This window comes from Lacerta agilis, chromosome 8 (assembly GCF_009819535.1).
Source record: "Lacerta agilis isolate rLacAgi1 chromosome 8, rLacAgi1.pri, whole genome shotgun sequence".
Taxonomy (NCBI): Eukaryota; Metazoa; Chordata; class Lepidosauria; order Squamata; family Lacertidae; genus Lacerta; species Lacerta agilis.
In genome coordinates, this window is record NC_046319.1 from 59,926,390 (window position 1) to 59,951,071 (window position 24,682).

A 24,682-nucleotide genomic window follows, 5' to 3' on the forward strand; every position below is an offset into this window, starting at 1 on the left:
GCAAATTCGACAAGCGTCCCCTCAATTTCTTCATCCAAGTCATTTATAAAGCCGTTGAACAACACTGGGCCCAGCACAGAACCCTGTGACACCCCACTTGTCACTTTCCCTCCAGGATGATGAGAAACCATTAGTGAGCACTAATGGGAGAATGAGGATTGGAAAAAAGTGGAGGTGTTTTCCTGCAAGACTGCATAGAATGGGGACCCCACTGTTCTTTAAACTAGATTAGGAGCAAGGGGCAGTTGCTTATTGGGCTGCTTTGAGATAGAGTAGGAGTATATGAAAGAAAGGGGTTAGGTTAGTGTTCCCATGTAAGAGCTCTGAACAATTCCCAAGAATTTTCAGGCTTGGTGCGGCAGGACTTCCAAAGTGACAGCTTGTCAACATTGGGCTCCCCACCCAAACAAACTTAAAATGTGAAGCAGCACATGTATTTTGAAGGCCATTTCACGTCACTCGACCAGAAGTTTCACAGACACAGTGTGTTTGGATGCACAAAAATGGGCAACGAGACAAACGCATCAAAGCACAAGGCGATGCTCTGATCCCTTGGCAATGGGTGTGGTATGAGAACAAAGATAGATAGGATAAGATACAGAGGGTGTGGGCAGCTGGAATTGAGGTGTGTCTGCCTTGGTCTCTATACTGCTGCAGTAGGAGCTGGTACAACATAAACGGTGTTGTTTTTTAAAGCAGCGTGGGTTTGGGATGGCTACATTATCTCTTTGCGCTTGTATATGCTCCTTAGTAAACGAGTTAGGTAGGTCATTCAAATCAGTGCGCTTGCCAACACTCACCCTTAACCCACCTTCATGTGTACATCTTGTAAGCAGTACATGAAATTAACCTCAGGAACACAACTTGAGATCTTGCATGGCGATATATTACAGGCCATGTTCCTCTGGCATGGATGCCTTCCAAAAGGCCTTGCTGCTCAGTGGTGTCATCAGGGCTTTGCAGCAGAATTCCAGGTGCCCACTCGGAGGAATGAGCAAGATAGCTTCCCGGTGAAGTAGGGCTGGCTTACCATCTAAAGGTGGCTGGGGGCAGTGGATCAGACCATTGACTCCAGTGTCCCAAATTACCTATTAGCTTTAGTGCTGCTGCTCAAGGGTGTTCTCTACCCTTAACACTCGGGGTTGTCACCAACAGGATTCTACTCAAAGTAGACCCACGTCTCAACTCATCAGAACAAGCTAGCAGAACTTGAGACTAAACCAAGCTAAACCCAGCCCATCAATAAGGATGGGGGATAAATTCATTTCAGTTTGCATTTTAATGCTAATCTACCTAATCCACACTTCCCAAACCAACATGTGAACTGAAACACAGGTAACTTCCAAAATTCATACTTCTCTGCTTATTTACCAATGACAGCTAAAGCACCATCATGGATAATCATTTTCATTTCTGTATCCAATAAAGTTCCTGCAGTGATGTTTGGAAGTAGGTTGGGCAAAGGCAAGATAATGGAACAAGTGGAAAGGAGCTAGACAAAACCACAGAACTAAACCCCACTGATCATATCTATATGCTATCAATTGTAATTGATAGGATATAGATATCATCTAACAGTGATCACAGGGGGAGTTCTGGTTGATACAGATCACTGGGCTCCTTTCTTGTGGTTAACCCTTCCCGGATTTCCAACGCACGGGATGGGGTCAGATATAGTCTGATAGGGTCAATACCGCTCAACATCCATAACCAATAAAGTTGTGGCCTTTTCGCCCATTAAATTTATACAATGTGTCAGTGCCATTATTTCCACGGGGAGGGGAGGGACATTGCCACGCAAGAAAGCTTTCATTGATCAATCACTTTTATCTACTCAAAGCATCAGCCATGAACTCATTGAACAGCAGCACTGCAAGTTTGGCTGGCATGATCATGGTGAATAAGTGGCTCCCAGGGATTTAACCAAAGAAAGCTAATGTTCCTTGATAGCTGGGAATCTCTTCCCAGCTTTTGGAATGTAATATCTTTAGGATTGCAGAAATAATGTTCTGACCTCATTCACTTGCCAGGGAACTAAGGGCTACTACTGTGGTGTGCACGAGACAAGAGAGATTTAATCAGGTATTATTACAACCTGTTGATTGTTAGGTGCTTTGAGGATTATTCAGTTGAAAGGTAAGGTATATATCTGCTCAATAAACAAATAAGGTAACAACACCTTCCAGTTAGTGGCAGGAAAATGGCTTTGGAAAAAGAAAGCGAGTGAGCTGAGAATTAGCTGGAGGTGGTGAAGTACCGCTGGAGAAGGGGCAGGGCCTCTGAGAAGTTGGCCCAGTGCTTTTTTCTGGGGGTACTCAATGGTACTCAGTACTGGTACCCCCTCCCCATGTTAAATGTGTGGCGCTTACTGTAACAAATTCATGGTTTCTTTTCTTTCTTTTCTTTTTTCAAAGCACTGAGTGGACCTATAGCTCTTAGATTTTCTCCCAAATGCATGAATGTCTATTTCCTTCCAATAAGTTATGGTTATATATTTGCCAGCATTACAGAGACACTCTTATGTTCCAGTGCACTCTCCCTCCCTCCACTCTCTGATGCAAATGAAACTAAACCCTGTAGTGTAAGTCCTGTGTTCCCACCACTTAGTGGTGTGAGAAACAGTATGATCACAGGCTGAAAGCAGCATCATGCTTAATCGCTGCTAGCTTCCTCCGCCATCATTGTCCCTTTCCACCATGCAACCTTCCCCCTATTTACTGGGAATCAACTTGAGATTCTAGGGGAAAGAGATAAGGCCCTCCGGATGTTGCTGGGCTCAGACTCCTGTCAGCCCTGGCCAGCGCAGCCAGGGATCAGTGATGGTGGGAGTTGGAGAGCAGGCAACATCTGGAGGGCTGCAGGTTCCCCAGCCCTGCTAAAGACACTTGTTAAGGTGGATGAAATGCCTCTGCAGAGTTCTGCACGCCACTCATAGGTGCCAAGAGAGGAAAGTAATAACTCTCTCAAAGGAAAGAGGAGGAATTGACCACCTTGCGATACTGTTTCAATCACCTCATCTAAATTAACCTGGGATGAGTGATATACTGTATGTCCAAAGGGGCCCTGCTTCAAAAGGAAAGCAAAACATACACTCCTAAGTGGGATAATTTTGTTCATTTTTGCAAACAGAAGCCAGCCTGTTTGTCTCCGATCTCTCTCTCTCTCTCTCTCTCCCTCTCCCTCTCTCTCTCTATATATATAATCAGGCTTTCCAAGTGTAGCAGTAAACATTAAAAACAGACTTTATTCTGGAGCTGCCTTAACTGTAAACAGGAGATATTTCAGGGCAATTCCTCTCTGCTCCTCTTTACTTAGCTCACACACATGCGGACAACACCTTTGCATTTCTCTGGCCCTCTGTACAACCTTTAAATAGATCATGAAGACTGTAAGTAAAAAATAAATTTAAAAATCCCACCAAGCATTTTCTTGCTGGCTCCCTCTTCCGTTTAATTGTATCTGTTGCTGTTTTTAATAAAATGTTATGTATTCTGGATTGTATCCAGCTGAGTCATATGCAAGAGTAAATCCACTGAAATGAATGGCCTGTGTATAACATTAGTCATACTCAGGCTAGACCTATTGAAATGGATAGAAACAGCTAACTTTGGCCCATTAATTTCAATGCACTTGCTCTGAGTAGAACTTAGGCGACTACAACCAATGGGTTTAAGTTAGTCAAGTTTATTACTTCCATGGTCTACTCTGAGTATGACTTGGTTGGATGCAATCCAGAATATGTAGCATATAATTGAAGCACAAATTAATTCGGTCCATTAATTTCAATGCATCTACTCTGGGAAGAACTTAAGTTGATATAATAATAATAATAATAATAATAATAATAATAATAATAATAATAATAATAATTTATTATTTATACCCCGCCCATCTGGCCGGGTCTCCCCAGCCACTCTATATAACCAAAAGGGTTCAAATTAGTCAAGTCCATTACTTCAAAAAGTCTGTTCTAAGTTCAAAAAAGTCTGGGATAAGGAGCCAGCAATGCAATCCAATAAAATGCTTCATCCATTTTTTTTAAGTCTTCAGGGTCTACTACTCAGCTATTCTGCTCATATGGTGGAAAACCACATGTCTCCCCAAAGCAAACAAGCCTTCTTCCACTTGCATCCCCCATCTGGGGGTGCTGAGAGGCAGGGGCGAATGAAGGCGTCGTGACACCCGGGGCAGGGCGTCGCTACGTAGGGCGCATGTGCGGTGTTGCTACATACGACACATGCGCCATACGTAGCGACGCCACACATGCACTGTACATAGCGGTTTGCCGGCGCCACCGTTCCAGTGCCGTATGGACAGTGCCAGGATCCTCTGTTCACAGCTGTAGTGGTGATGGAGGGATCCACCGCCGTCCGTACAGCGCTGGAGCCAGCGCTGGGATTTTCTGCTCGCGGCTATGAATGGAGGATCCTCCACATGTGGCTGCGGTGCCGTGATGGCTGATTGCGCCGCCGCGAGCTGCTGTGGGTTGTCTTGTCACACACCCCCCCCCCCCAGACATTGCACCCGTGGCTCACCACCACCTCCCGCCCCCCATTGCGACGCCACTGCTGAGATCGCTCCTGCCTCTGATCCTGGAGGTGACATACAGCCATCATGATAAGGATGAAGGTATATGCCAACTTTGGTTTCTCTCCATTTCTGATTTTTTCAGTCTTCAGTTCTCCACATTTCTACACCCACTTGCCATTTTTAAAAGTCTCCATAAAAACTCATCAGCACTTTTGTGTGAATTTCTCCCAATATACATGTCGGGCAACATCATCATCAACATTTATTATTATTGTCTATTAGTCTTCTGATTTCAATGCCACCTTCAACTCTGCTGATTCACTTTGTCTCATGATACGATCATAGGAACACTTCTTGGGTGGGGTAGGACAGCTGGACAGGGATGTGTGTGTGTGTGTGTGTGTGTAAAGTGTGCATATATCAGTGAAAACAACATACAGAAATACATTATATTAGGGTAAATGACATTGCAAAAATGTGTCTACTTGGCAAAATTGCGTACAAAATATGTACATTAGGAGAATTTCACTCTAAAATACCAAATTTTCATGAGAATTTTTAAAAATTGCAAACCTGTGAGGAAATGCAGAGAAGGAAAAATTAGAGGCTCAGAGAAACCAAGATTGATTAATGTGCCCAATCCTGGGTTGCATTCAGCTAAGTCCTACTTAGAGTAGACTCACTGAGATACATGAACCTAAGTTAGTCATGTCCACTCACTTCAGTGGTCTACTCTGAGTGGAATTTGCATTGAATACTATCCCCTAAGTCCCATACATCTGGAGGGCACCACATTGGCTACCCCTGCACTAGGTCACTTGGATATAGCCAGGCTTTACATCCTCATATCCATTACTGAGCCCTCCACAGATTCAAAACAAATTGTCTTTGAAGACTACAGCAGAGGAGGAAACTGAAACAACGATCAATTAGTCAGTGTAATTAAGAGATTAATGGACTGATTGCAGATCAAACAAAACCCAAAGCACTTTTTAATCAGATGTGGCCACCTGGAGCCTTCCACTTGCATCATCAACCAGCTCCTGCAACTCCAATCCTGTTTCCTCTCTGTTACTTAAGAAGAAGCACTTGGGAGGGTTACATTTCTGGAGCTGCTTCTGCAAGCTGGGAGTACAGGCTAGAGGATATGGAAGATAGCATGTGTTTGTTTGTTGGATTTATATCCCACCCTTCCTCCTGCAGGAGCCCTGGGCTGCAGTGCAGACTGATGAAGGTAATGGACACATCTAACTTAGGTTCACTAATAAGCAGAGATGAAGAAATGCAATGAGAAGTGCTTCTTTGTGTCCTCATTAATTAATCAAATTTATATCCCACCCATCCAAAGGAGCCCAGGGTGCAAGTGTATCAGTGATAAAACAATTCAATAATAACATATAATGATTTTAAAGGCTGGCCCAAAAGCTTTTTGCTGCTTTGGGCAAAGTCAATTTTATCCCCTCTGGATGGGGGAGAAGTTTGATTTTCTTTGCATTTTAATGAGAAATGACCCAATTCACCGTTTTTCAACCAAAACCCAGAGCAAAACACAATTATCCTTCAAATTCACACTTTACTGAAATTTGTGATTCAGTTTCGCCAGTCAAACAATGTGTACAAACATGCACTGTGTTCAGGGAAAGTGTGCATTTAGTGAAAGAAATGTACAAAAATGCATTATACAGTCATACCCCGGGTTGCGGATGTTCAAGTTAAGAACGCGCGCAACCCGGAAGCGTTTCTGGAGCGCGCGCAACCCCCGGATGCGCAAAACGTTTCTGCACACTTAAGCGCTCAAATCGCGCTACTTTCGGGTTTTTGGGGGGGCGTTCGAGTTAAGCACACCCATGTTACGTAGCGTGATCTGGAACGGATCGTGTGCATAACACGGGGTACTACAGTATTAGAGAAAAGTGCTTGTAGAAATGTATATATTAGTCAAAACTGGATACAAAAATGTGTGCATTCGGGGAAATTTACACTAAAATGCTGAGAATTTTTCATGAGCATTTTTTAAAAAATGGCAAATTGCTGCAGAAACATGAACCAAACATAAGATTGTGGGGGAAATGAGACACTGAAACAGAGAGATTGATTCACCTCTAGACCCATACATTACACATATGCACAGCCACCTTTGTGTGTCTTATCATATTACTTCCAACATACCTGTATACTACTGACCTATTCTTACCATGCTTGAGAGCCTGAGACCCCACCCCCTTCACTATGCCCATGCCTAGTTCCTTTGTGGCAGGCCACACTCCACTTATTTAACTGCTGCCTGGGATAAAGCAGAAACTCACAACCACCCTACAACAGATTATCTAAATTCAAAAACATACCCTGGCAGCTGCAGGGTGGGAAATGGCAGGCTGTGCCCTGAACTGTATGCTGCCTAGATGTCCTTGCATATACACGCATATCCATGAAAACTGGAACCATTCAGTTGGGGCCTTACAGGCAATCGCAAGCAATCCAGAGCATCCCCCAAAAAGCAGTTCCCCAGTCTCTGCCTGAAGCTCCTATCACACCTCTAGGTCAGGCGTAGGCAAACTCAGCCCTCCAGATTTTTTGGGACTACAACTCCCATGATCCCTGACCACTGGTCCTGTTAGCTAGGAATGATGGGAGTTGTAGTCCCAAAACATCTGGAAGGCCGAGTTTGCCTATGCCTGCTCTAGGTAACTGCATGGGCTTCTCTTTTTGCCAGGCTTGTATTTGGGCCTGTTTCATGCACTTGAAGTGTTGCTGAACTTTCGTTTTATTTGCTTTTACATGTTTTTATATTGCTGCTTTATTAGTTTGTATTTTTGTTTTAACAATCTCCTTTGTTTTTGATATTGTATACGGCTTAGAGATTTTAAAAATAAGTAGTTCATCAATGCTTTCGAATAAATAAATGGTTCCACTGCCTAACTGCCCAGCTATCGTGACACTGCTCCTAGGATGCATACGCACCATTTATTTAAAGTACAACCACCCACACCTAAAATAATAATGGGAACGGTAGTTTACTCATCACAGAGCTGCCTTTCTCAGCACCCTTAACAAACTACAGTTCCCATGATTTGCTGGGTAGGGGCATGAAATGTGCTTTAGATGCGTGGCATAAACGCAGTTCAGAAATATAACCAATGGAGATGAGGGGAAACCTAAAGAAGAAGAACTCTAACAGCTCCACGCTAGCACACTTTGTTGACAGGGTGAGGCTGCTGTTGCCTCCCCAAAGCCATGTTCTAATGCCAGTTGCAAAATTTCAGTCAATAAGGGGAAGGGGAAGAAAGACCCTCTTTTGGCACATGAAGGTATTAGCACAAAGCTGGGTTGCCCGCAAGCTTAAACTGACAGAAACTCATCCAATTAGAATAGGTAAGTCCAACGTAACAGCAGCTCATCCGCCTATCACAGAGATCTTTAATTTCTGTCCTCTGATGAAATGTAAGAGAGGAGTAGGGGATGATTCACAGTTGAATTTGGGCCACCATTAACAATTCTGCTAGTAGATGGGCATAGTGTCCAAAGGCAGGTCACTGGTTATTGATTTCTAAGGGACTGCTGAGTACCTCCTGGTTCCTAGGAATTTAAAAAGAAGCCAGGGCCAGGTGAGCCTTGGTCAGATCTTTCGTGAGAGTGGGAGAGAGTTTCAACAGGAGAGAGTTGAAGGAGCCAGGAGCTCTGCTGGAGACTCCTTTAACAGCCCTGACAAAGTATCCAAGAACCTCTCTTGCTAGGGAAATTTCAGGTCTAACTCATTGTTAGACGATCTCCCTTCAATCTTCTGAATGGGGCAAAGGCAGATTCATACCCCCCCCCCCAGCTAAGGGTGACAATTTCCAAAAGAGGGGCGTGGGGAGGGAGGCTCAGTAGAAATAGCCGGGTAACTACCACACTGCCCACCCCACAGCATCTGCCACCTGAGGCAATTGCCTCACTCTGCCTGATGGTGGGCTGACTGCCCTGCACAAGGTCCTTTCCAACCCATTTTTTTTCTGCAGTTTGCAGACAGGGTTCCACCACAAAACTATGGCCCCTGTGATTAGCTGCCTCTCATGTCACCATCAGCAGAAGCAGCTTGCCAGGTAGGAAGGAGCCACGGTGGTAGCTGCTGCTGCTGCTGCTGCTGCTGCTGCTGCTGCTGCTGCTGCTTACTGGGGAGGAACAAGACAGTGGGGAGGTTGGTGCAGTGCAAACATACCAGCAGGAGCATTGGATTTGTTCCTCCAGTGTGGTTGCACTGCATCAACCTCTTTGCTGCTGTATCACCCCTCTCCCTCCCAGTGAGCAACAGTGACCCACCTGCTGGGAAGCTTCACCTCACCTGCTGAGCCACTTCTGACTATCTGTACAGTGTAGCAGTGCACAAGGCATGATTCCCCTTGATCGGGTCTGTGCATCCCATGCCAGCAGAGTTCCATCAGCGATGCGGACACTGGTCTCAGAAGTGTTTCACAATGAGAGGCACTTTTATATGTTACCCATGCAAAGCAGCCACAGCAAGTGTGTTGCCACAGTGGCAATCCGACACAACTTGGATTACCTAAAAGCAGCAAAAGGTCTCGTGCACCCACAAGCATTAGCTTGAGAACTGTCGCCAGGCCACACCACGCTTCCCCTTCCAAGGAAAGACAACAAACTTACTTCTTGGCTCCCGGGGTCCATCAACAGTCACTTTAATGGCACGGTGATATGTAGCGACCTGGGTGGGGTTTGTGAAGACTGTAATTGTCAATGTAAAGCTTTTTCCTAAAGACCAAGGGAGGAAAAAACAGAGAAGAGAAAGCACACATGAGTCCAGGGTGCAAGTGTATATAATGGATATAATGGAAGGGTGCATAGCATGGGCACCCTCAGAGGGTTTTCCTGGGGTGGGGGGAGTAGAATACTGAAAGCGGTGGGAAAGGTTTGTCTCTCACTAAATTTGAGAAGAATGACGCCTATACATTTTTGCCTCATATCTCAGGTGCTTCAAATGCTAGAAACTTACTCCTTTTTTAAAAAAAGAAATGAAAGCTGGGGATCTTGGGATCCTTATTCACCCAGGATGAGAGCAACACCTTCCCTTGCGTCTACCACATATACCCATGGTAGATGGGCAGCCATGTTGAAAGCAAGGTGTGGCTTAAATTTAAGCAAGGGCTTACTAAGGCTGCTTTCCTTTGCTACTGCTCTTGGAACAAACCCCGTTGCTGTCAGGATCTGAGGCTGCAGAAACAGCTAGAGGGGGTAAAATTAATAATCTTAAATTGTATTAAGACACTTGGCAGTAAGCTGAAAAAATTAGCAACTGGTCTCATAGTATACTTTATTATTATTATTATTATTATTATTATTATTATTATTATTATTGAATTTATACACCGCCCTATATCCGGAGGTCTCAGGGCAGTTCACAGAATAAAATCAAAATATAAAACCACAAAACACATAATCAAAATACAAACAACAATCCATTAACACCCCCCAAAAAACCCACATTTTAAAAGGGCATAGGATGTCATAACACAGTGCACAGCATCTAAACATTACAAACACTGATCTATGTTTTCAGAAAAGTCACAAGATGCAGCCTTCTTTAGCCTGTACCACTTCAAAGTTTAGCGGGGGGCAGGGGGAGGCAGGAGTGACTGCTGGATTGAATCATCATCTGTATCAAGAACTTCCTCTCAGCAAAAAGTCAGCATGTGAGGGTTTTTGTCAAGTTTTCTATCAAATGTGCTACATTTCTATATGCAGGACTTCATGGCCAGGTGTGTGTGTTTGGAGGAAGAAGCATTCAGCCCCCTAGCTTCCCACCTGCACTCTGGATTGGCATAATCCTAGGAGGGCTGGAACTTGAAATTTGTTTGCTTATTTATTTAAATTAAAGGTAGGAGAGTAGAGGAGCAAATACAGCCATCCTTCATACTGTTGTTTACTGTAATATAGTAGTTCTGAACAGCCCAAATCTGGAAACAAATAAAAACACTCAGGAGCACCTGTCAAGCCAAATAGCTAACATTTACTATAAATAACCACCCTATAAGGGATGCCAGTATTACTAAACTCATTCTACAGGTGAAGAAGTGAAAGCACAAGGACCTACCTGTGCTTGTAGCTGAGGCAAGTTTTAAATGTTCTTGGCCACCATATGCTCCTAGCCACTACAATTACACCACCTCTCTATCACGTGTGATGTGGGCTTTGCTAGGGACAGTGGTATGAATTCCAGGGGAGATGCAGAGTTTGCCCTAACCTTTCCAAAATGTCGGGAATGTGGAACCTCTGGCTCTCCAGAAACCTTTGGGTTCCATCTCCCATCAGCTCCAGCCAGCAGGGCCAATGGTGAGTGATTGGAGTTGTACTCCAACAAAATCTAGAAGGCCACAAACTAGCCACCATGGTGTGGACCTGGAGCTGTTCACTACCTCCTGAACAAGAAGCAGAACTCTGGATATATCATCTGTGAGAATCTGGATGGGTACCAAAGATCTACTAAAACCTTGCTTTCAACCCACAAAACCACAGCTTCCTTTGTTGACTACATACAATCCATTGCCAGTTGGAGGTGCACTGATAGCATCGCCAGACTGGCTGGCTGGCTATGGATCATAGCTGAACAAAGGCAACTGATAACGGGCATAGCTCCTGCCAGCATCTGTGACAGTTGGTGAAACATAACCCAGTTTCACCTTGGTGACCAGAATGAACCAGCAGGAACCTTGGTGATGGATATCTTCAGGGAACAACACCACTATGCCACTATGGTGATTAGGCCTTAATTTAGTCTGAGCCAACTAGGCCTAGGTCTTGCCTTGAGTGTCAGAGCTCAGGTCAGAGCATGTGAAATAAGCCTGCCTCTAGAGCCCCAGTCAGGAATTCTGCTTGTATGTAAACCCTACAAATGAACTGGGAAGTGGGGACAGATATGTGCCATTTGCATCAGCATCCCTTCCCACCCTCCAATTGCCGTGGGCAACTGTGTGGCTCAGGGAAGGTCACAGAGGCTTGCTATCAAGTGGGGTGGAGCTGTTATGCTAGCTTCCTAACAGGTGAGTTGCTGCTGCTTACCAGAAGGGAGAAGGGAAGGGGCAAGCTGGCAGGGAGGTTGGTGCAGTGCAAATGCACTGATAGGAATGCCATATTGGATCTGCCTCTGCATTCGCACTGTGCAGACTGCCTCACCCTTTCCTGTAAGCAACAACGACCCAGTTGCCGGGAAGCTAGAGTGGTGGCTTTGTCTCAGTGCAATCTAGAACATCAATAGAAAGGACCATAGCTCAACGGGAGAGCATCTGTTTTCCAAGCTGAAGCAGGTCTTAGGTTCAATCCTCGGCATCTCCAGAAAGGGCTGGGAGAAACTAGCTGAAGAGTGGTGGGGAAAGTGGTATGGGGCACGGAGCTGAGTACACTTGTCCTCACTTCCTTTGTTCACATGAAGAGTTTATGAACAAGGAGAACACCCGAACAAGAGTGAGGTGCATGGGCTTGGGTTGGGCAAATCTGTTAGTTTTGGTTTTTCTCAGCTTCTCGTTTTTCAAATCTTAAATTCAGTTCTCCCCATTTTCACACAATTTTAAAAGAAGAGGGCCTCATTAAAATTTATCAGCATCTTCGTGCAAAATTCTAACATACAAATTTCTATGCAATTCTGTCACACACAAACAATTTTCCTTAGTGACATTTCTATATGTCATTTTCACATGCATATGCATTTATATGCACACTTTACCCAAGTGTATGCATATTGGTAAAGGTAAAGTTAAAGGGACCCCTGACCATTTGGTCCAGTCGTGTCCGACTCTGGGGTTGCGGCGCTCATCTCGCTTTACTGGCCGAGGGAGCCGGAGTACAGCTTCCGGGTCATGTGGCTAGCATGACAAAGCCGCTTCTGGCGAACCAGAGCAGCGCACAGAAACGCCATTTACCTTCCCACCGGAGCGGTACCTATTTATCTACTTGCACTTTGACGTGCTTTCAAACTGCTAGGTGGGCAGGAGCAGGGATTGAACAATGTGAGCTCACCCTGTTGCGGGGATTCGAACCGCTGACCTTCTGATCAGCAAGCCCTAGGCTCTGTGGTTTAACCCACAGCGCCACATTACAAAATCTGGAGCCTCTGTCTTTAGGAATTAACAACTTTATTTTGTCTTGCTGTGGGCAGTCTGTCCCCACTTAGACTGAGTCACCTTCTTTAACTAGTCCTCCTCTGCCTTTATCACCAGAAACAGCTCATTGGGGACAGAAATGAGGCAGGTGTAAATATTTGTATTTATACAATATCCTATTGAAGTTGCTTGCCTATAAATCAAGTCTGATGGGAAGAAGCTGTTTTATGGACTATTATACCAAGTGGTCCATAGTCCTTGAAGAAGGAAGTCAAATAAAATAATGATTTTATTGTTTATTGCTTATTTAGGCTGCAATTGTGTGCACGCCAACATGGAAGTAAGCCCCTTTGAAACCAACATGGCTTTCTTCTGAATACATAGAACCAGTGCTTTTTTTTCTTAAAAAAATGTTTAGGGGTACTCTCATTTTGACTCAAGAAAATCACAATTTTATAGTTCAAATTGGGAAAAATAAATACAAAACAAAGACTCACAAAATGCTTAGGGGTATGTGTACCCCTGTACTGCATAGAATTGCACTGTTAGACTTCCATCCCATTTACATATTTTAACTATGTGATCCTCTCACCCTGCCCACATTCCTGCCTTAGTTTTTTTACACCGTTTTGGACAAGGGCAGACATTTCTCTTTTGTGCTGCTGCATAAATGTTGCCTCATGGTGTTAGGCTGCCAGTATTGTAGTGCAGCCTTTATATATTTGTACCCAGGGAATTATTGAGATCTGTAACTATTGAGAGTATATGTGAGTATGGGTGTGTGGGGGCAGGTTGTCTGAGGTACAGGTGTCTTGGTGGATGTGGATAGTAAATGAGTGTAAGTGTATTGAGTGAGTGAAATTCTATGTTTTGGAGTTTGTGTTATTTATTATTGTATTGTTTGTATCGCTTGTATTATTTATGGATTTTGCTCTTTTTCGTTCTGTATTTGATCCTTTGTTATCTTTTCTGAGGAAAAGCCGTATATATCAATAATTGAAAACAAATAAATAAAACATTTCAGCAACACTGCATCTCCAGGCAAAGAGCAGCTCCACCTTCTCTATGCATTAAGCTGTTAAAGGCACAATACTGAAGTTTTGGATATTTCCCCCATTGAAGGGGGGTGTTGCACACAGAAAAATAGCTCATCAAGGAAAATGTTAGGCTGAACCTGATTAGCTGGCATGCTAGATTTCTATGTACAAGGAGATTTCATGTTCATGTGTGTGAGCATTCAGACATGCACCCCCTGGGAACACACATTTGCACACCCCCAATCTTACGTGGTACAGTCCACAAAAAAGTTAGCACTTGATCCTGCTAATTACAAACACTGGCACTAACAACACAATGGACAGCTGGTAAGCACATGGCAGGCAGCCTCTCTAGCTTCCTGTGCTTAGAGCAGATGTACGGGACCTTAAGCCCAGGGCTTTTTCTGGAAAAAGAGGTGGTGGAACTTGCTGTGCACCTACCCACTTTCGGCAGCCACAATTGTCGCGCCAACACGATAGTCACGCCACACAGCCCCAGGCACTGTGCCCCAACCTAATGGAGCTGCAGGAATGCACCAAAAAGGTGCTGGAACTCCAGTGCGTTAAGCCCTCCAGATGTTACTGAAATACAACTACCATCAGTCCTAGTAAGCATGGCCAATGGCCAGGGAGAATGGGATCTGTAGTTCAGCAACATCTGGAAGGCCAAAGGTTCCCTACCCCTGATTTAGAAGAAATCACAACCAAGGATATCGTGAGGTTTTCAGGAAGCACAGACTCCCAGAAAGGCTGTAGAAGGAAAGCTACCTGATATTGGTGAAAGATAGGAAACTCACAAAAACTCATCCAACTCAAAAGTGAGAGTGAATGCAAACAAACAAACAAACCCCACAAACAAATTCCTTGAGAATTTCACCTATGTTTCCTCTGCACTTCAATGATTTTCAAATGTAGGGGGGTTTCCTCATTAACTGGTGGGAAATCATTGCAAAAAAACCCCAAAAGGTAAAATACATGTTCAGGACAGCACTATCCTGTGCAGAATTAGTCTACACTGACAGAAACAGGGACTTATAGCATGCAGAACAGAGAGCCCAAACAGGAACTTTCATGCACTTGAAGACAAAAGACTTTTTGCTAACCAACACGTCTCCTAGTTTGAAATCAAACTCCTCACAGGCTTCCCAAGGACTCCAGACTACTGTAATTTCTTATCCCAGACATGGAGACCTGAGTAGGGGGGTTCCTAATGAATTCAAGAGTCACATTCGGATGGAGCTATGTACAGTTTGGAAATCTGTGTAAGGGGGATGGAAAAAAGGGGAGGGAGGGAGGAGACTTAAAGCAAATAATTGAGTACAGAAATGAAAGCTTAATTCATAAAAGCAAAACATTTTTCCATTCATCAACCTGCAAGCAGTTATGTGGGGGAGATTTTGAAAGAAAGCCTTGCCTGCCACTTAGGAAAGGAGCCAATGGGAAAGCGGAAATGCACGAAAGAATGTAAACTATTTGGGTTTCATAGAGAGCAACAAGTAAACAGTTATTACACGCAAATCATTCTTAAGATCACTTGGGCCTTAATGCCGAGAAGCCAAAAATCTCTTTGACGGTTTGCATGTATACATTCAAAAGACTGGAAGAAAGGCTGGCCAGAGGCCGACACGGTTATAGTGCGCCACTTCCTGTAGCAGCAGCAGCACAGGCTGAAACACACCATAAGATCAGCATCAGGGCTGTTCATGCAACATAACTGATGCAGCTACAGTGTGGCACTTCTTGCAGAAGAAGAGGCACATGCAACAGATCTTTGGAGAATGAACATTGGGGTGGGGGCTTGGAATCCCACCTGCTGGCCTCACTCTGCCCTCTGTGCATTCCTCACAGCTTCTCTGCAGGGCCCGGGCATGTGTGCTTGTAAGTTGTACAGTGGGAGCAGACAGAGCCTGTGGCCCTCCAGATGACGCCCAGTCGTAGCCCTTCTCTCCACTTGTGATTCCCATACTGCCTCTGACAGCGGAGGGAGAACATAGCCATCACGGCCAGTAGCTGCTGATAGCCTTATCCTCCATGGATTTGCCTAGTCTTCTTTCAAAGCCATCTATACTGGTGGCCACCATCGCTATCCCTTGTGGGAGCAAATTTTAACGATGCAATGTGTGAAGAAGTTCTTTCTTTTGTCTGTCCTGAATGTTCCAACAGGAGGTTCTCTACCCATTTTTCTGGGAGGTGATGGAGAAAATAATATGTACATTTCATTTTTAATGCCTCCAGCTTTAAACTGCCTCTGATCGTGGATGTTCAATTCAGTTATCATGGCTAACAAGTAGGTCTTGTGACAAATCATGGCATGTAGTCTGCTCCAGGCTGGTCAGGGTCCCAGCCAGCTACCCCCTTATTCAATTCCTCGTGGGTTTTCCATCCCCATCCCCACTGCCTCAAACAGCTAGTCAGCATTTTGTGCCCAATGAACATGCTCAGTCCTCAATTTGGAAGAGGTTTTTCCCCCTCGCCCTTTTAGATTTCTTCCCCTCTCAAAATTTGTTGTACTTCTGTAAAACTTGGGACCCCCCCCCCCAAACCTGCTGAGGGATGAGACCTTTTGATTACATACTGCTATTGGAAGACCGTTTTGTTCCAGCAGTCTTTCATTTTATGGGGTTGTTTTTTTTTAATTTAACTGATAGCCCAGTCTCTCTTTTAAAATTATTCTGTACTCTTTTTATCACGTTGGGTTTTTTAAAGTTTTTTTTTTAAGTCTTTGTAAGACGAGAGTTTCCAAAGATTTCCACCTCATGGACCATGTGAAAATAGCGGAAGGTTCGGCAGACTGCTTAATAATTTTTCTGCCTGTTGTAGCCATTGTAATGGGCTGCCCTAGAAGCTGTCTGATTTTTTTAAATTGCATTTTTATGGCTTCTTTTATTTCTTATAGGATAATTTCCATAGAATTCAGATTGTAACGCAATAAAATAGAATGTGCAAGAAAAGAAACCATTAAAAATGCAATTAAAAGTTAATATGAATATTTAATGGAATAGACGTGCTGTCTCCCATCTTAACCACAAATCCACAGACATGCCATGGGCCACCTGAATGAAGCTTCTGGACCACAGATAGTCCGCGAACCAGTTTCGGAACTCCTGTTGCAAGGCACACTGTGTGGTATATTTACACAGGATGAAATGTTCTAATAAAGAAGCGCAATATGTGTGGATTGCGTCGTGTGTGGATATCCTCCAAGAACTCAGCCACCTTTTGAAGCCACCTATAAATTCGTTATCAACTCATTCATCTCCGGTCTCCTTACCTCGGCCGCTCCGTCCAACAAAGCGAAGGTCGTTAAACCTGGCCACTTGGTTTTTCATGACCGCAGAGGCATTCCGGAGCTCCGCTGAATAGTTCTCATCGTTACCGGCCATGACAGTAACCACAGTGCCATCAGGCACGTCTCCAAGGGCAACCACCTAGAAACCACCGGCAACAAGAAATGGTTGAGTTTAGAAACACAGGAGCATAAAAAGCTCCCCTAATGCTATTGGCTCATCTTAGCTCAGTACTGTGTCTGCTGATTGGTAGCAGCTTTCCATGATTTTGTGCAGCCCTAACCTTGGGGTGCTGGGGGTTGAACCTGGGACTTTCTGCATCCAAAGCAGATGCTGTACCGCAGAGCTAGAACTTTGCCCTTAAAATTCCTTGCCCAACCTCTGAGGGCCATTTCAAGACGTTTTGACCCCTGAGACAAAAAAAAATCCACAGTATGCATGTATGATGCAGGCATCTGCAAAGATGTACTAGTTAACATGGGGAATATACAGGTAAAATTCAAAAAATTAGAATATCGTGGAAAAGTCCATTTATGTAAACAATTGTTTTCATTAGCTACTGGAGTTTAATATATGAGATAGACTCGTGATATGCAAAGCAAGATATGTCAAGCCTTTGCTTGTTATAATTGTGATGATTATGGAGTACAGTTGATGAAAACCCCGAAGTTGAAATTGTTAATCTGGGGTTCTCATCCGCTGTACACCATAATCATCACAATTATAACAAATAAAGGCTTGACATATCTCGCTTTGCATGTCATGAGTCTATCTCATATATTAGTTTCACCTTTTAAGTTGAATTACTGAAAGAAATGAACCTTTCCACGATATTCTAATTTTTTGAGTTTCACCTGTACTTGACCAGTGAATTTCTCTTCCATGGGTCTCAGGCTGCAATCCAGTGCACACGTCACTCAGGATGCTTGAGGAATTTGATCTCTGTGAATCCTAGTATGCACTGGCCTGATCTCCACCTCCCAAACTAATGTGTAGATTGGAAATTTGTTGTCTACCAGTTTTTGTACCTCCTAAATGTTCTGCATAGGATGTATTCGTCCACACAAATAGGCATGTGTTTTTAGCTTTTAATCTGTTTCAGTTTAATGTTGGTTTTAATTGTACATGCTATTTTTTTTTGTTAAGTCTCTTTAAGCCACCTTTCGTATATAAAAAGTTGACTGTTAAGTGCAATATGTAATAATATATATGAAAAATACATTTTGAAATGCATACTTTAAGAGTTAATGTGTTTAGAAATGGGTATTTTTTTGAGAAAAATGTGTTTAGCAATGTGTATTTCAAGAGAAAATCTATTTAAAGTTATATACTTAAAATAAAAAATTTCACACAGGTTATTTAAAAAAAGAAAACTTGGATTAATGCGGAAATGGGATAAAATGGGTTTATAAAAAAACAAATATAAAAGTGAAAGAGACTGGGAAAATACTGGAGTTTGGCAACTTGGAAGTAAATCAAATTGAACTCAGAGGGATGTACTTCTGGGTAAAACATGCATACGGTCGTGTTACAAAAGAGCAGAGTCACTTCTGAATAAACCTTTAGAAACTGAAATACCATATATACTTGAGTATAAGCCTAGTTTTTCAGCACATTTTTTGTGCTGAAAAAGCTGCCCTCGGCTTATACTCGAGTGAGGCGGGTGGTGGGGGTGGCGAGAAAGAAGCCCTTTCTCTCCACTCGTGCCGCCACCCGCTCTCCCCAGTTAACCATTCCTTAAGAAGTGTACAAGAACAGCTGTTCTTTACTCTCCCCAGGCAGCCTGTTCCATTCCTGAACTGCTCGCATAAATGCAAACTTGGCAAAGGAAGAAGAGGAAGAAGCAGCCCAAAGGGTTGCTTTCGGGCTGCTCGTTCCTCCTCCTCCTCCACAGCGGCAAAGGTGAACCGGCTTATACTCGAGTCAATAAGCTTTCCCAGGTTTTTGTAGGAGAATTAGGTGCCTCGGTTTATATTCGAGTCGGCTTATACTCGGGTATATACGGTAAGTATCTGAAGAAGTGTGCATGCACACAAAAGCTCATACCAATGACAAACTTAGTTGGTCTCTAAGGTGCTACTGGAAGGATTTTTTTAATTTTGTTTCGACTACGGCAGACCAACACGGCTACCTACCTGTAACTAGTGCTATTATTACTGTATATTATAGTATTTCTCAGACACTTGGAAAACAAGGCTGTAACATGTATAGGTATACCCACATAAACAATAAATATTAAGGCAGTGCATTTAAGTCCAATAACCTATTTTATTATCATATGGGCTGTTGACCAATTCCAGCATTTATTACTGAGTGGTTCAAAATGGAAACAAATCTGCATATTATCAAATCTTCACTGTTATTTTATTAAAATGTGGGATGAAGTAGAAGATAACTTGGGGAGCATGATCTATTCAATTGATTTCAGCGGGAGAGAATGAAAAATGTATTTAATTCTCCAGTGGAAATCAATGGTGCTTTAAAAGCATTTGACTTCATTCTGGATCATGTCCTTACAGTTTAAAATACAAAAGCTATCTCTTCCTGTTAGAAGCAAAGGCCACTCTTGACAACGTCTCTCTTCATTCCCTAGCAGAGTAACATAAAAGGGCAAAAATAGGCTCAAAGTAATAAGCTGAACTCATAATTTGTGGACAGGCAAAATGAATTTGACCATGTCTAGTTAATTAAGGAAGGATCTGGTCCAGCCAAAATTAAGCTCCGTCAATTACAATGGGAGAGGTAAAAAAATCTCCTCACCACCACCCTTGCAATCCATGGGACTTAAACAGTGTAATCCTAAGTGATGTACAGATTTAATAAAATAAAAGGCTTACTCAGAATGAAGTCCCACTGTGCTTGATGGGGCTTACTGCCAAACAAGGATGCACAGGATTGCAGTCTAAAAGTCTTTGACTGAATGAAGACCAACTTAGCAGTGATTGTTAAACTTTGGAGGAGGGGCTGTAGCTTTGTATGCAGACGGTCCCTGGTTCAACCCCCAGCATCTCCTGGAAAGGTTGGGAGAGACCCCTGTCTGAAAACCTGGAGAACCTCTGCCAATCAGTGCAGGTAATACTGAGCTAGACAGGACTGATGATCTGGCAAAGCCAATTGTTATAAATATTATTAATCTTTTATCAGACCATTAATATACAGTGGTACCTCGGGTTACATACGCTTCAGGTTACAGACTCCGCTAACCCAAAAATAACGCTTCAGGTTAAGAACTTTGCTTCAGGGTGAGAACAGAAATCGTGCTCTGGCAGCGCAGCAGCAGCAGAAGGCCCCATTAGCTAAAGTGGTACCTCAGGTTAAGAACAGTTTCAGGTTAAGAACGGACTTCCAGAACGAATTAAGTTCTTAACCCGAGGTACCACTGTAATAGCATTTTACATAGCTTCGTAAACATAAGCTCCAAGGAGCTTCCTGTCTTAATTTTAGCCACATAGGAAACATAGGACTTTGTTTTGACCACAGTTAGGTAACAATAATCAACACTTAGATCAATGGGAAAGAAGAGAGTTTAACTTGTGCCTGGGATCCATGGCCTGAAATTTTGGGACAGGGAGTCTGCCTAGTGCTTTTGAATTATCCCAGTGCACTGGCACACATCATTGGCCAGAATAACGGAAGATGGGAGCAAGTTTGTTTCTTAATGAGCCACAGACTGGGCTGAATACTCCCTGCATGCTTCCCCTTGTAACTCCAACAGTAAAAGGGAATAGAAACATATTTTTAAATGAAAGGTTATGCAGGACAGAGACATTGTTACAGAGAGGTTCTGGGTGTCCTGCTCCTTTGCTTATAGGGTGGCTGCAAAGCACAGTTCTGTTGAGACCTCAGTCACTCAGTACCTCAATTTACCCAGAGGCAAAATTGTTGCATCAATCTGTGCCTCCCTGAGCCTATTATGTACCTAGCAATGCCTGTGGTGTGGGAGAAATAGGGGGAGCATACAGCATACCTGGTGGGTCATAGGACTCCTTTAATTATGGCCCTGATACTGCCCAAAATGTAGACTTTTAAAAAACCATTTTAATTGTTGTTGTTGTTTTAACAAATACAAATACAATAACCATATGCTACTCTTCTTTTACTGTCCCTATGGATTTATTCCTAACAGATCAACAGAACTACCAGTGTCGTTGCTTTTAAATATAAAGAGGGAATTATTTTAGGATGCAATGTGTGACAGTACATTCTGAACCTTAGGTGGATTTCTAAGGGAATAGAAAAGGGTGGGTGGTTTTTTTTTTACCCTGGGGGGTTTGGGTTATGTGTTGCAAGAGGTTCTGGGTTTTGTGTTTTGTGTTAAAGAGAATAATTTTGCACTTAGGGATTCACTATTTTTAAACTTGTGGAGTGGAAGAAGGGAAATGTCTTGTTTTTTTAAACATTGGCATTTAAAGCTTTTAAGGCTGCAACCCTCTGTTGCCTTATTTGTGGGTAAGTTCCATTAAACTCAAAAGGACTTTCTTCCGAACAAACACAGAAGATAGGATTGCACCTTCCTGCCTCATCAGAAGCAGGGTTTTCATTTGTGCCAGGACCCAGCCTCTGTTATCTGTCTTGAAAGCATTCCTAAACATGTACAGAGTCAATTTCCTCTGCAACTGAGCAGAGAGTCTGGAACAAAAATCGATTAGGGGGAAGAGCTTCTAGACCAGAAGGCCATGCATTCAGGCAGAGTTGAATCCCTGTATGACTTTACAAAGATTAATCACAGATGAGAAGGGTACTACTACTACTACTACTACTACTACTACTACTCAGAAACGTTAAACCAGAGGAGACCAGTGCATTCCTCCTCTTCCTCCTCTTTATAACGTCAGGATCGTTCTCTGAACGAAGGGTGGGACGGCTCCGTAAACAGCACTGGAGGTGTGTATGTGAGACAAAAAACGCCAGCGAAAAATTCCTCCGCGCCTATTTTGAACCTTAGGTTCTCCGACGCGCGCTTTGGGGTTTTGCTACATTTGTAATTGCGCAGAGTCCTGCCGGAGGCTATTTTGTACTAACACCTGTTTGGCAAAGAAACTAGCTAATCTGCGGGAAAGGAACGTCTCAATCCTGATGCAGGGTAGCGACCGCAACAAGATCCGGTATTATTATTATTATATTTTTGGGGGGGGGGGGAAACACCCACTCAATAAACAACATGAAAGTTCTCCGACCTCGCGCCTGAGGAAGCGCTCTGCTTAACTCGGAAACGCGCAGCATTGCCATTTTTCTTTCTTTTTTTGGCCAGTGTTGGTTGTTGACCCTGTTGATGAAACCGACCGCAGCGAAGCGCTTTGAAACCCCAACTAGATCTCAAAGCATCTCAAAGGGCTTAAAGGTAGGCTTGGGGTTATGCACCATCAGTTCATCTGCACTATCCCTCTGAATCTGGTTTGAACAGGCACGGTGATTTGCTTTCATCTTACTTAAGGGGGGAAAGGGAATGTGTTTATTTTTTGAACTGTGTAAACTTCAGAACATTGTGGCAAGCTCGGTTGCGGCCGCATCCTGCGCACCTTTACTCAGAAGTACTGCAACCCGCCTTGAGCGCACTGAGGCTTACTCCCGAGTATGCGTGCATAGGATCTTGGCCTTTGCTTTCCTGAAAAGAGCCATCCAATGCCTCATCTGCATTTCAGAGCTTCTGCGGATCCAAAAACTCAGGATAAATAGCGTGGGCGCGAGTAGCGGGGGCGGGGGGGTGAAGCAGGGATGGGCAGCTGCCCCACTAGATCAAGTAAAACAATAGAAATACTTAACTGACCAATCACGACGGTTCTGCCCCTCCTAGCAAAAGTCCTGCCGCCCTCCTAACAAAAATCCTGGCTACGCACATGATAAATAGCTAATTCAGCCACAACTCCCCCCCCCCAATCGAGGGGGGGGAATGAAAACGAAAATTTTATAAAGAGGGGTAGGAGGCTTTTTAAAAGGTATCAGTGGGTTACAGAGCCAACATTGGACCTGTTCGGAGTAAGCCATTGAAACTGAATGGGCATTGGGCACGACCAATTTCGGTCCATTAATTTCAATGGGTCTACTCTAAATAGCATTTCGTTGGAAACCAGTCATCCTGTTTTGCTCGCCTTCCCCCCTCCCCCTCCGCAGATGACGAGATTTCAGAATACGGTTCCTGTGTGTCCTCCTCCCTTCGTGCGTCGGTGGCAGGGAGAAAATGATAATTATATCCCTTTTAATTAAGCGATGCTGCAATAGAGATAATTTCACTCAAAGTGTTTTTCTTTTTCACAAAGTGTGCATTTAATCATCGATGTCGCCCTTTTTGTTTTAGAGAGCCTCCTGCCTCTGGTTTCGGAAGAGGAGAGGTGTGAATCGGAAACAACCCCATTCATTTTAACAAGAGTACGCCCAAGGAGAGGCGGGGAGGGGGGGTGTCCCTCCAGAAACCAGTTTCTTCTATCTGGGTGGAACCCAGCCTTCGGATGGCGTATCCTCGGAGCAAACTAAATCGTGGAGGTCAAGCTTGTGCCCGTTTACTCAAAAGTAACTGCCATTCGATTCAACGGGCCTTACTCCCATGAAAGCCGGGGAAAGGGTTGCAGCCTGGCAGCCCGGTTCGAAGAGGAGGGTTTACTCAGAAGCGAAGTCTCACGCGTTGAATGACAGGCCCCTCTTGGAAAATAAAATGAAATGCTTCCAAACAAGCGAAGGTTTTCCACCGCCCCCCCCCCCCTTCTTCTGAAAATGAGATCAAATAAGACAGACAACGCCCTTTCCTCCAGGGCATTCCTCATCCACGTGGAGATCCGTTTTCCCAAAACTGAAAAAAATGGGAATTGTTGACAGCCTCACAAGAGAATCCTGGAGCACAGACATCTCTCGTTTCTTTTTACTGCAATATGCATTATTTCAAGTAATTTACTTGCACCGTGAATTCACACGACGGCCTTAATAACCACCCTCCATTATATGTGTCTAATAATTTAGCCTGCAAAGGATGCCAAGCAAATCTCCTGCCTTTCCACGGCCACTGCGCGCGGGCAGAGCAGGGTTAGAGGGTTTGCTTTTTGTTTTATTTCTTTGTCGATGTTTCTTTTTTAAAAACAACAACAACACGCGGAGGTTGCCCCGATTCGACGTAGTTTCCCAGGGAAATTCATGTCCGCTCGGTGCGACTGGGTTAAAATCTTGGGTAAGGTCAGGCTAACCGAGAATCTGCAAAGTTGCAGCTCAGTCATATGTCCACTTACACAGAAATTAACTTCCTCTGTGATCACCCATGTTATAAGCCTGTGCAGAGGAACGCTGCCTCCTTTGCTCCAATGAATAATTTGGGGAAAGGGAACCCACTGAATTCAGTGGGTCGCTCTCCCAACCCCCAGGCGCCCAGAGGTTTAAAAAGTTCTCTTTAATTCCTCCAGCATTCCGATTTCCATCCTACAGTTTATTGCTGAAACATGTGCAGAGATCTACTGTACTTTCATTTCGACAGGGTTTTCCTTCCTTCCTTTCTTTTCTTCTTTTTATTTTTGTCTGATCACAAATCCACAATCGGAGGAGTCGTTAAATTGTTGTGGTTTGTTAATTTCCTTAAGCGATGACAGATATCTTAGTAATGCGCCTCTCATTTGCGTGTGTGCTCTTCTTTTAAACAAAATCTATTTCTCTCCTTTGCTTCTTTCTCCCTTTCACACTTCTCTGCAATTCCCAGCCTCTTCTCCTCCTCGTTGTCACCCTTGCCCCCAAACACATTGTCAAAATTTAGCTAAACAGGAAC

General features: G+C 43.8%; 1 protein-coding gene across 3 annotated transcripts in view; it reads right to left on the minus strand.

Annotated features, from left to right (window-relative positions):
- RUNX3 (RUNX family transcription factor 3) overlaps window positions 1-24,682 on the minus strand; it is a 149,940-nt gene that overhangs the window by 43,092 nt on the left and 82,166 nt on the right. For all 3 annotated transcript variants that reach the window (XM_033157786.1, XM_033157784.1, XM_033157785.1), the window contains exons 5-6: window positions 16,926-17,082; window positions 9,172-9,276 (exon numbers count right to left, since the gene is read on the minus strand). In XM_033157786.1, the coding sequence (XP_033013677.1) occupies window positions 9,172-9,276; window positions 16,926-17,082 (262 nt within the window). The remainder of the gene's footprint in view (window positions 1-9,171; window positions 9,277-16,925; window positions 17,083-24,682) is intronic.